Here is a 13,761-nt window from a genome sequence, read left to right as displayed (position 1 = left end):
CAATGCATTACTTTAAATTGAGTTTTGGAGTGAAATGAACATGATTTGAAAATATAGTAGACAATTCCGTATGTGCATATACGGAACACTCTATTTTCACCACGTTTTGTAGGTGCATTTACGAAAAGGATTGTTTAACTGAAATAAGATAAATTTAACTATCAATACTGTGTTTTTAACGATTCCGTAAATGCATCTATAGAAGAAATAATATTTTTTTCAAAATAAAGATGCTTCCGAATGTGCATCTATAAAAGTAGGGACAAATTTAAGTTTCGCGTGGTGTCTAGTTATTTATTTAAAAAAATATGACCATTTAAATTCATTAAACAAAATAAATTATAATGAGAATTTTTAATAAAAAAAATTAAAGGATTTTGTAAAAGAAAAAAATGTCTTCTGCTTCGACCTAGACCTCACAGAGTGGTCTTTCTTCCCCATGGAAAACCCTAGATCGCCGTCAAAGAGCAGCTCCGGCCACCGCGACGCCGAGTCGTAGCTCCGGCAACCGCGAAGATTATAATCGCATACTCTTCATCTCTCGTGATTCGTGTTGATGAATTGATTTTCGTATCTTGAACAGTTCGCTAGTGGAACTCTTTCTCTCTTCATCAGTGTAGTAAGCTATCTCCAATCATCTTCTCCATTTCAATTTATCAATTTTTATTCAGATCCATACTTCCACCATTAGATTCTGCTCATTTTGCTGCAGCAAATCAGTGATGGTATTTGAGACAACATGCTTTCTCATTTTCAGGTTTTTTATGTAGACCTAGAATTTTGATTGCTCTAGATCTGATCGTTTGCATTTTCAATTGAGCTTAGCTTTGTGTTTAGTGTTAGAATTTGACCAAGTTTGCCTTTTGGTAACAAAGTTTTCATTGAATGGAAGGGAAAAAAATGCAAATTCTGGTTGTGGTTTATTCTGTAAAGCACAATCACCAAACACAAAACTGATATAATCTACTTAATATCTACTTAATATAAATGTAAAGAAGTCATGATAGCAACCCTAGCCACATGTCATCTTTACAACAATCTAAACCACATATCATCGTGAGAATAAAATCTTAATTATACAAACCTAATAATAATAATAATAATAATAATAATAATAAAATACTTATAATAACCATAATAATATTAATAAAATAATAATAATAATAATAATAATAATAATAAACCATCAATATTAATAAAATAATAAAATAATATTTATTTAAAAAATAATATAAATAATTAATAATAGTAATAATAATATAATATCCATCTAGCACTATTAAAAAACATTATTTATAAATATTATATTTTTTATCTATTATGCAATAGTTGAAAATAAAAAAATCTAAATAAAATTTTAATAAATATTTCTTATAAAAATATATAAAATAAAAACATACTTAATATAAATTTAAGTTTGTCATAAACCCTAGAAAAAACCCCAGCCTCATGCTTATGTGGCAATCTCACAAAAATTCTCAAGCTAAATCAAATTTATAATTTTATTTTTTTTTAGTCTAAAAAAAATACGGCAATCTCACAAATCTTCTCAAACCTAATAATAATAATAATAATAATAATAATAATAAAATACTAATAATAACAATAATAATATTAATAAAATAATAATATAATATTTATTTTAAAAATAATATAAATAAATAATAATAATAATAATAATAATAATATAATATCCATCTAGCACTATTAAAAAATATTATTTATAAATATTATATTTTTTATCTATTATGCAATAGTTGAAAATAAAAAAATCTAAATAAAATTTTAATAAATATTTATTATAAAAATACATAAAATAGAAATATACTTAATATAAATTTAAGGTTGTCATAAACCCTAGAAAAAACCCCAGCCTCGTGCTTATGTGGCAATCTCACAAAAATTCTCAAGCTAAATCAAATTTATAATATTATTTTTTTTAGTCTAAAAAATATACGGCAATCTCACAAATTTTCTCAAGCAAAATCAAATTTCCAAATTTATTTTTTTAGTCTAAAAAATTATAATATAATATAAAATTATAATAATCTTTGATATACTAAATGATAAATGTTCTAATATAATATATTGTTATAATAGTCTTTAATATACAAAATAAAATCGTAATAGTATTTGATATACTATACTATTTCTTTTGGTCTAATTTTTCGTAATATTTTTATTAAGGAAAGATATGAAATTAAGCTAAATTAAATTTATAATTTTATTTTTTTAGTCTAAAAAATATACGGCAATCTTACAAATCTTCCCAAGTCCGTCATATTTTTATTAAGGAAAGATATGAAATTAAGCTAAATCAAATTTATAATTTTATTTTTTTAGTCTAAAAAATATACGGCAATCTTACAAATCTTCCCAAGCTAAATCAAATTTCCAATTTTATTTTTTTAGTCTAAAAAATTCTAATATAATATAAAATTATAATAATCTTTGATATACTAAATGATAAATATTCTAATATAATATATTGTTATAATAGTCTTTAATATACAAAATAAAATCATAGTATTTGATATACTATTTGTTTTGGTCTAATTAATCGTCATATTTTTATTAAGGAAAGATAAAAAAAATTAGATAATTTTATTATAAAGACAATATAATTTTACATAATATATATATATATATATATATATATATATATATATATATATATATATATATTATATATATATATATATATATATATATATATATATATATATATATATATATATATATATATATATATATATATAAACTTATTTACTTAAATATAAAATGAAATAATTGTTTCTTTAAAATATTTAATAAAAATAAATAAATTTTATATAAATATTTTTTAATATTGAAGAACTAAATAAATATTGAAACAGTTTAAATTTAAATTTATTATTTCTATTTTTTTGATATTCTGTAACTTATATTTTTTCATTATTATGATCACTTATTTATTGCATTAATACAAATTTAAATAAATAATTTGATTGGTCATTCACTATTTTAATTAATAAAAATCAGTTACACTTTTTTTATTATTGCAAACTCAAAGTTTAGAAAATGAAGAGTTTTATGAAACCGTCAATTTATTTTTTATATCCAACCATAATATCAGTTTATTATTCTAAAACTGATCAATATATATATATATATATATATATATATATATATATATATATATATATATATATATATATATATATATATATATATATATATATATATATATATATATATATATATATATATATATTGAGATGAAGAATAATAATATGAATATTGTTATCTCTAATTGGGAACCAAAAATCATTGTTCACACAATCCTAAGGGTGTGTTTGGTTTAGGGAAGAAGTTGTAAAGAGAGAAATATGTGAGAAAGAGTGTGATAAGAGAGAAGTATGAGAGAAATAAAGTAGATTTGATATATTGTTTGGTAGAAGAGAAAGAAGTGAGAAATAGAAGAGAAAGAGATGTGTTTAATTTATAAAATGACAAAAACACCCTTCATATAATTTTATGTTATTTAAATGTTATTTTTTATTTTAATTTAGTTAATATAATCTTAAATAATTAAATAAGATAAACTATTTGAATATATATATTTGATATTGTTAAATAATAATTTTAATATAAATAAATTTAATATTTAAAATTATGATACAACTCATTTAATTTAATTTATATTTTAATATTCATAAAATAGTGCATTGCAATTAAATAAATATAAACATGTGCTAGCTATATAAATGAAAAAAATTAATGTACGGTGGCCAAAGGATATAATTATTTTAATTAAATAAGTTAATTATTTTTATTTTTTAAATTAATTATAAGTGTACAATATCTACTTAATATAAATGTAAAGAAGTCATGATAGCAACCCTAGCCACATGTCATCTTTACAACAATCTAAACCACATGTCATCGTGAGAATAAAATCTTAATTATACAAACCTAATAATAATAATAATAATAATAATAATAAAATACTTATAATAACAATAATAATATTAATAAAATAATAATAATAATAATAATAATAATAAACCATCAATATTAATAAAATAATAAAATAATATTTATTTAAAAAATAATATAAATAATTAATAATAGTAATAATAATATAATATCCATCTAGCACTATTAAAAAACATTATTTATAAATATTATATTTTTTATCTATTATGCAATAGTTGAAAATAAAAAAATCTAAATAAAATTTTAATAAATATTTCTTATAAAAATATATAAAATAAAAACATACTTAATATAAATTTAAGTTTGTCATAAACCCTAGAAAAAACCCCAGCCTCATGCTTATGTGGCAATCTCACAAAAATTCTCAAGCTAAATCAAATTTATAATTTTATTTTTTTTTAGTCTAAAAAAAATACGGCAATCTCACAAATCTTCTCAAACCTAATAATAATAATAATAATAATAATAATATAATATTAATAATAACAATAATAATATTAATAAAATAATAATATAGTATTTATTTTAAAAATAATATAAATAAATAATAATAATAATAATAATATAATATCCATCTAGCACTATTAAAAAATATTATTTATAAATATTATATTTTTTATCTATTATGCAATAGTTGAAAATAAAAAAATCTAAATAAAATTTTAATAAATATTTATTATAAAAATACATAAAATAGAAATATACTTAATATAAATTTAAGGTTGTCATAAACCCTAGAAAAAACCCCAGCCTCGTGCTTATGTGGCAATCTCACAAAAATTCTCAAGCTAAATCAAATTTATAATATTATTTTTTTTAGTCTAAAAAATATACGGCAATCTCACAAATTTTCTCAAGCAAAATCAAATTTCCAAATTTATTTTTTTAGTCTAAAAAATTATAATATAATATAAAATTATAATAATCTTTGATATACTAAATGATAAATGTTCTAATATAATATATTGTTATAATAGTCTTTAATATACAAAATAAAATCGTAATAGTATTTGATATACTATACTATTTCTTTTGGTCTAATTTTTCGTAATATTTTTATTAAGGAAAGATATGAAATTAAGCTAAATTAAATTTATAATTTTATTTTTTTAGTCTAAAAAATATACGGCAATCTTACAAATCTTCCCAAGTCCGTCATATTTTTATTAAGGAAAGATATGAAATTAAGCTAAATCAAATTTATAATTTTATTTTTTTAGTCTAAAAAATATACGGCAATCTTACAAATCTTCCCAAGCTAAATCAAATTTCCAATTTTATTTTTTTAGTCTAAAAAATTCTAATATAATATAAAATTATAATAATCTTTGATATACTAAATGATAAATATTCTAATATAATATATTGTTATAATAGTCTTTAATATACAAAATAAAATCATAGTATTTGATATACTATTTGTTTTGGTCTAATTAATCGTCATATTTTTATTAAGGAAAGATAAAAAAAATTAGATAATTTTATTATAAAGACAATATAATTTTACATAATATATATATATATATATATATATATATATATATATATATATATATATATTATATATATATATATATATATATATATATATATATATATATATATATATATATATATATAAAAACTTATTTACTTAAATATAAAATGAAATAATTGTTTCTTTAAAATATTTAATAAAAATAAATAAATTTTATATAAATATTTTTTAATATTGAAGAACTAAATAAATATTGAAACAGTTTAAATTTAAATTTATTATTTCTATTTTTTTGATATTCTGTAACTTATATTTTTTCATTATTATGATCACTTATTTATTGCATTAATACAAATTTAAATAAATAATTTGATTGGTCATTCACTATTTTAATTAATAAAAATCAGTTACACTTTTTTTATTATTGCAAACTCAAAGTTTAGAAAATGAAGAGTTTTATGAAACCGTCAATTTATTTTTTATATCCAACCATAATATCAGTTTATTATTCTAAAACTGATCAATTTGTCTCACTTTCTTTTTTAAATAGATAAACTCATTTCACTTTCTTCCTCTCACATATATTTTAAATTTTGATGCATAATTTGACAAAGCATGGGATTGATGGGTGAAATATTCTACCCTAATTCTAAAATAGAATTGATTTTTCTATCTTTATCTCATCCAAAAGCTCTTTGAAGGTTCCATCTTTTTTACCTGTATTCAAATATATTTCATGTCCATATTTTTTTATATAAATTTTATTTAATTATTTTGATCATATTTAAATCTATTTCATAAATATTATTTTAATGATATTCAAAATATTTCATACTCATATATATGTTTTTTGGATTAATGATACTTTTATTAATTAAAAAAAAAAAGCTATACATGGCGATCACAATACTCATATTTATATTGTGTAATATACTTTTTAATTATTATTTTGCAGGTTTTGCAATTTCAATGGGAATCTAATTTGGCCAAACTCCTACAAACTACAATTTTAGAGCGAAGATTGAAATATACATCTCTTGCAATAATCAGAAGCATCTAAATTCTAGAAACTGTAATACATATGAAATTGTAATACATATGTTTATGTTAAAATATTTTTATTTTTTGTATTGACTTTTAATTTTTTTGGTTTAATTTCTTTCTTCTTTCTTCACAATTCTAGAATGGTATTACTTATGCTTTCTTTTGGATTTAAATTCTTATTATCTTCTATAGTATAAGTTTTAATTATTATTTTAATCCTATTTTATTTTCATAATTATTTTGATATATGTTGTTGTTATAAGTATGCACATAAATTTATTGGTCTTTCAATTTGAAAGTTTATCTGCATCTAAGAATAAAAGAACTTTTGCAATCATTTACATGTAAAATTTCTAGAACTATAATACACATATATGCTTTCGTTCATATATAAACATATCAATTATATTATTAATTTTGTTTAATTTCCTTCTTCTACTTATGATTTCTTTCGAATATAACCATATCAACAATATTTAATTTTCATTTAATTGTTATGATGTTTTTCTTTTGAATAATTTCCTTCATCTCAACTTTAAAATATTTTTATGGTTTAGTAACATGGAATAGTTGATGTTGTTATTCTTTGTAAAAAATATTTTATTCGTTTAGACAAACTTTTTCTAGCAATCAAGATTCTTGCACTATAATTAATGTATATTGACGATATTTAATTTTTATTTTAATTTTTTTGAAGTTTTTTTTTTACATTCCTATTTAACCATTAATGACTTATTAAAATATATTTCTCACTATTTTTGATTTTTTATCAATCCAAATTGAAACTCTAAAAAAATTAAAACTCCATTAAACTATATTAATGTCATTATCTACCAATAAAATTTTTAACTTTGCAGTTAGTACCAAATTCTAATTAAAAAAAATAGTCTCAATTATCCTAAACATATAATTGATGAGTATTAGAATTTTTAAAATTATATTTCTTACTTATTATTAAAATAAATTTTAACCATTTAAATGACAACAAATCAAACTGTTGTTTTGTGTATTTATTGATTCATTAAAATCATTAAAAAAAAGCACAAATCATTAAATTTTTTACATACAAAGTAATTGATAAATTTTATTATAATTCCCTATATTATTTACAATTACATCTATCTTTTTATTACTCCTTAAAATTCAACATATTCTCACTATAATAAACTCATATATAATAATTATTCAAATAAACTCATATATAATAATGATTTAAATAAACTCATTAGAAAAAAGTCCTATAAACATAATTAATTGATCCTTTATATTATTCTTAAAATTCAAAATTTTCTCAAGTATGTGTTTATAAGACTACATATAACAATACTCAATTAAAATTATTTACAATTTTTTTTTATGAAGTTTAATATTTCATATACAATGACAATAATATATTATAGATTAACCGCGCAACGCGCGGGTTATATACTAGTTTTAAGAAAAGGAAGTGATTGAATATAGCCATATGTCAGATAGCTGAAGTGGTAGTGCTTAGGGATGTCAATTGCATCTGTTAATGGGGATCCCTGTGGGGAATATCTGTGCGGAGATCCGAAGTTGGGGATTTTTTTCCCCGTGGGGATGGGGATGGAGGGAAAAGTTCCCCCGATAACACTTTGGGGCGGGGATTGGAAAAGTATCCTCCGTCCCCGTGGATTCCCCGACTCCGATGATATATTTTAATTTATATATTTTATATATTATATAATTATATAATTTTACATGAAAAATATTAATGTATTAGAAAATGAAGAGTCATTAGAAGTTATAGATTTGTCACACATAATCAACCACTTGCGTTGGACGACATCGATATTGTGGTAGTAAATTAGTGGAAGCACGGTAGCAAGTTATGTTACTATTTATTTATTTATTTATTTATTTATTTTTACATAAAAAATATTAGCAACATCAAGTTCTTTTGTTTTTTTTATTTATTATTGATGCAAGATGTATTTTTATTTTTTTATAAAATAAAGATGCAAATATATGTGTTTTAAAAAATACGGAAAAAAAAAACAAAATACTAGTGTCATATTTTTGATCAAAAAGTGTAGAAATTTTCTTAAGATTCGATCTCCGTAGATATCCGTGGGGATGGGGATGGGGGGAAATATTCCCCCGTGGCGGGGATTGGGGATGGGGATGGGGACTAAATTTGAGGGCGGGGCGGGGAGCGGAGAAACATCCTCCGAACAATATCTGCCCCGTTGACATCCCTAGTAGTGCTTTTTGTTATTTAAACGGATAATAATGATAGTTCCTTGTGTGAATTTTAAATGTAGATGTGCCTTTTAGTGCCATTGACTATATTGTATCATGTTTTTGCCGCTTGTCATTTTGATCACCTTTTGCCCTTTCAATATCATATACCGATCAAGTCGTTTCTTCTTAATCCGATGTTTATTCCGCTGCATATGTGCTCCTTTTCTGGGCATGGTACTGGCAGTGCTGCTGGCCTTACAGGGATTATGGTGGCAAAGCCAACTGAGTTTTCATATCAAGAACTAGCCGAGGCTACAAATAACTTTAGTTTGGATGATTAAATTGGTCAAGGTGGATTAAAAGCTGTCTATTATGCAGAACTTAGAGGCGAGGTACGCAATTGCGTCTCTATCTTTGGTGTTTAAACATGCTGCCCTTGACTCAGTCTTAAGTCGTAGCCAAATTTATGTTTTTCTCCTCACTTAAGAGAACCACTTATTTTTCCATTATTTTCTTGGATTTCCTCATACAATTTATTCCATGCAGAAAACAGCAATTAAGAATAAGAAGACGAATGTACAAGCTTCAACAGAATTTCTTTGTGAGTTGAAGGTCTTAACTCTTAACACATGTTCCTCACTTGAATCTGGTATTACATCCCTTCAAACATATTATTTAATCCATATATGATATCGTGTAACTTGTTGTAGGTTATCAGAAGTAGGAAAGAATATAGATGCAAATTTGATCTTTGATATTGCACTGAAGAATACCAACAAGGTAACGGAGTGTATCAGAGGGTATACTTTGTTTTGTTAACATGAAAATTTAACTGGTTAAGTTTATGAAGTAGATTTTTTTTCTTTCATAATTTTCCTAAATGTTTTCCTTATATGCAGTGCATGTCGGTTCAGTAATTCAACTTTCAATAAATGTCAAGGAGGTGATGTAGCGAGTTTTATTGCATGGTAAATCTGCATTGAACCTGTTTAGATTTAATTTTCATGATGGCTGAAACAATCACTATTGTTATTGTAAATTTATGTTGGAAAAAGATCTAAAGCTAAAACATTCTGGTATTTATAAAACAAAATAGACACATGCTGTCAAAAAGACACACTAACCACCCATAACTTTTTTTATTAGCCTCACTCACTCTTGTTGGGCCAGCTCTGAACTCATAACATTCTTAGGTAATTGTTGAATCTGGTTTTGGACATTGACTTTACTGAAATTTACTTGTGATGAAAAATTTTCACATCATGAATGTTATAGAATGCATACTTGTAAAATTGAAAAATATGGACGCTTCTTATACTTGGACTTAAACCTCAAATTTGAAAGTATAGGAAGCCTTTAATGGCTCTAATGTTCGTTTGCAGTTTGTCTAGGCTCTAATATTAGTGTACATTGTTAAGTAATTGTTGAATATGGTTTTGGACATTGACTTTAACTTAGTCATTTTCATATTCCTTACATCCTGTCCTTTCAAGCTGCCGTTGCGGACCTCCTTCGCCACTGTTTTCGGCCACTATGTAGCTTAACGGAAAACAAAGACCAATCCCGTGTTTCCTCAGGCCGCCCTGGACTTCGTTTTTCACTAGCGTAAGTATCCTCTTTTCTCTAACTTCTGAGTTTATGTTAAATTGAGGGGAAGGGACAATTTGTGTTGAAACCCTAACTTTCTACAAAATCAATATGAACCACTATAATTTTTGTATGAAGATATGTTTTTGTTTTGTTGGTTCACGTATTTCATTAAGTGAAGAAGATATTTTTTGTTGTCCATCTTTGAAAATATCGGAAACACTGCTTATTATTTTTTAAAATTTATATCGGAAATTATTTTAAAATTGTAATAAATTATAATTTAAATAAATAATATTTTTAATTTTTTTTTGTAAAATAAATAAATTAAAGCGATACATTGAATAGCACACAAAACAAAACACATGTATATTACATTGTTTCAAATTAATTCCAAATATTTAAAAATAAATTAATTATTGTGTGAAGGATAAGAAAAAAGAAAAACAATAATGACCATAAATTTTTAAACAAATAAAAATTGTTTTAAAATTGATATATTTGGTAAAAAATTCGAATAAACTTTTTTAATCAATCTTTTCTTTATATTCAAAATCAAATACATTGTGTATCTTATATTTTAAAAAGAAAATGCATGCACAGACATTAAGTGAATATCTTATACGTTATCAAATAAGGAAGATAATTTAAAACAATTTATATTAGAGGATGGATTCAGCGTATTTTATTAGAGAATAATATAAAACTATTTTTACTTATCTATTCTTATTTATTAAGAAAAGATATTTTTAAATTTAGGGAATTAATGTATTTAATATATATAACACATCATATACACATCATATACATCATTAGTTGAGTAACATTCATATATAGTCTCTAATATAACAGTCGTAGCTCAACAGCTGCAGTTGCCTAGTAGATATTAAAATGAATCTGCCACCATCTCACTCGCGGCAGCGTCCATCCAATGCCTCTCCATCGCCGGTAACTATCCCCAACGACCTCATCGTCGAATTACTCTCCTTACTTCCTGTGAAATCTGTTATGCGAATGAGATGCGTCAGTAAGTTCTGTAACTCCCTCTATACTGATCCTATCTTTGTTAAATTACACCTTCACCGATCTCCACAAGATCCTCACCTTGCACTTATCACTAACAGTCCCTCTGAGACAGCCAGACTCGTACCTTTCCCGGTAAACAATTTACTAGAGAACTCTCCGATCACCCTTACCGATGACCCTTCATACGTTATCAACAACTATTTCTACCCATTGGAACTCATCCACCAGGTGATTGGTTCATGTTATGGATTGATATGTATCCTCAGTTATTCCGATATTAATCCATTCTTTTGGTTAAGTTTCTGGAATCCATCCACGAGAGCAATGTCTAAACAACTACGGTTTAGTTTCGGTCTTTTTATTGATAAGTTTATTGACCCAACATTTTTCAAGTTCTCATTCGGTTATGATAATTCAACCAACAGTTATAAGATAGTGATGTTAACATTTCACAGTGAGAAATTAAAGATAGTTGAGGCAAGAGTTTTCAGTTTGCGTGATAATGTTTGGAGAGAAATTCAAAATTTCCCGGCAGTTCCTTTTCAGTTGATAAGATTTCGCCATCAGGTGAATGAAGGAGTGTACTTGAATGGAACTCTTAATTGGTTGGCTATTTTTTATTTCAAAGTTACTTGTGGTGAAGTGATTATTTCGCTTGATCTGAAAACTGAGACATACAGGCAGATACAGGTGCCTTCTGGTTTGGAGGAGATTCATTATGTTTATTCAACTATCGGTGTATTGATGAACTGTCTCAGTTTTTCGCATCATCTTCATCAAACTCATTTTGTAATATGGCGAATGATGGACTTCGGAGTTGAAGAATCTTGGACTCAGTTCCTAAAAATTAGCTATGAAAGTCTTAATATCGATCATTACTTAAGGGACCACATATTTGATTTGATACCATTGTATCTTTCGGAAAATGGTGATTCACTGATACTGGCTAACAGCTTAGAAGGTCAAGCAATTCTCTATAATATAAGAGATAATACTGCTGAGAGAACTAGAATTACTAATAAAATATCTTGGTTCTCTGTTAAGAATTATGTTAAAAGCTTGGCTTCAATTTTTTGAAGGTATGTTTTTCTTTCATGAACTCATGTAAGTTGGATAATGCATGTTTGATAATTTCCTTTACTAATACTTTGTCTGAGATACGATGTATAAATTGACTGAACCTGTTGTTACCATGTCAAGAAATTGGTTGTTATGGATGTATATTTTGAGTATAAAATGTTTTGTTAGTTAATGTATATTAGATATCATTCTATGTTTGATTGCACCTCTTCAAGTACAGCCATGGCGAGTTTTGTTATAGAATCTAGTCATAAGTAACACAACCCTTGTTACATAGACTTGTATTCTTGGCATCATGGATGAAGTTCTTGTTCTTTTTCGTTGTTTCAATCTCCTGACTAATTGTGGCACTTTTTGAATTATAGATCCAAACAACTTGTTCCAGCAGATCAGAGTTAATCATGGTACATGGCGGGACTATAGCAGGAAATTGGCTTTATAGAGCTGCATTTTGTGACATTACATAGCAGATCATCGTTGTTCTGATTAACGAGTGCCTAACTCAAAATAATCGCATACAAAGGAGATTGAAACGATAGGACCTTTTAGCTCCTTTTCTCTTTTTGTTAGTGGCTGAGGGTCTTAGTTGTTTAGTTTTGAGGAATGTGGAGTTTGGTCTTTACTCGGAGTTTACACCACTGACATGTAATGTAAGCTTGCATATCACTACAGACAACAATATGATTATATGCTTGTTAAAAGATGAAACAAACCATATCATTTCAATTGAAAGTTGTGTATCAGAAAACTCCTAGTTTAGCAAACATTAACATTAAAAATCTTTGAAGGGTAAAAACAAAATTGAAGAACTAAAGAGTCCGTAAAGTTGAATATGCTAATGTGAAATTTATAACATAAAAACCGGAGTCACCGCCATTATATAATTAAACTGAAAATTTAGCCAATTTTCGCCATAAACTATCAATTTCTTGCACTATAATTAAACTTTTCTTTTACAAAGCCAGAGTAATTAAAATTAAAACTCACGAAAGTATAACCTCATTTTTATTTTCAAGTTATGCCTTCATTTCAATCCATATAGTGTTATTAACATTTTATATATAATATTTCTACTTTCCATTTTATATACAATTATCATTTTTTTTGTTCATGTAGCTTGATTTTTTTTCCTCTTACAATTATTATTCTTTGTTTTATATTTATTAAAATGAGAATACATCAATATAAATAAAGATAAATTAGTAAAAATATCATTTTTTATTAATAAAAATAAAAAAGATTTTTTTATAGGATGAATAAGTAAAGTGTACATACAACTAAGAAATATCTTTCTTTTAAATTTTATTTTTAAGATTATTATTTTTAGAAATAATATTTCTACGCAAACACAAGTGTTTGGCTAA

At 24.4% G+C, this 13,761-nt stretch overlaps 1 protein-coding gene across 21 annotated transcripts; it reads left to right on the top strand.

The window, feature by feature from the left end:
• The first annotated feature begins 371 nt into the window (after positions 1-371).
• Positions 372-13,157, top strand: LOC131610908 (F-box/kelch-repeat protein At3g06240-like). 21 transcript variants are annotated; one of them, XR_009286698.1, is made up of 7 exons: positions 372-619; positions 8,949-9,096; positions 9,251-9,316; positions 9,415-9,484; positions 9,604-9,672; positions 10,198-10,309; positions 12,763-13,157. XR_009286698.1 is itself a non-coding variant. In XM_058882982.1 (7 exons), exon 6 carries the CDS (start codon positions 11,183-11,185, stop codon positions 12,392-12,394), a length of 1,212 nt encoding a protein of 403 aa, XP_058738965.1. In that variant the 5' UTR covers positions 386-619; positions 8,949-9,096; positions 9,251-9,316; positions 9,415-9,484; positions 9,604-10,309; positions 11,158-11,182; the 3' UTR covers positions 12,395-12,396; positions 12,763-13,126. The 21 variants fall into 21 exon arrangements, 12 of the variants coding, with proteins under 12 accessions (XP_058738965.1, XP_058738967.1, XP_058738963.1 ...); XR_009286697.1 differs by having other exon boundaries at positions 9,604-9,897; positions 12,763-13,156; XR_009286696.1 differs by lacking the exon at positions 12,763-13,157 and adding an exon at positions 11,998-12,134.
• The last annotated feature ends 604 nt before the right edge of the window (positions 13,158-13,761 follow it).

The sequence above is a fragment of the Vicia villosa genome, linkage group LG6, assembly GCF_029867415.1.
Source record: "Vicia villosa cultivar HV-30 ecotype Madison, WI linkage group LG6, Vvil1.0, whole genome shotgun sequence".
Classification (NCBI taxonomy): domain Eukaryota; kingdom Viridiplantae; phylum Streptophyta; class Magnoliopsida; order Fabales; family Fabaceae; genus Vicia; species Vicia villosa.
Note: the sequence above shows the minus strand (reverse complement) of the source record. Positions and strands in the feature narration are given on the sequence as shown.

What these genes read in the sequence shown, in the direction of transcription:
- LOC131610908 (XM_058882987.1), top strand. Translation starts at nt 11,183, where the DNA reads ATGAATCTGCCACCATCTCACTCGCGGCAGCGTCCATCCAATGCCTCT.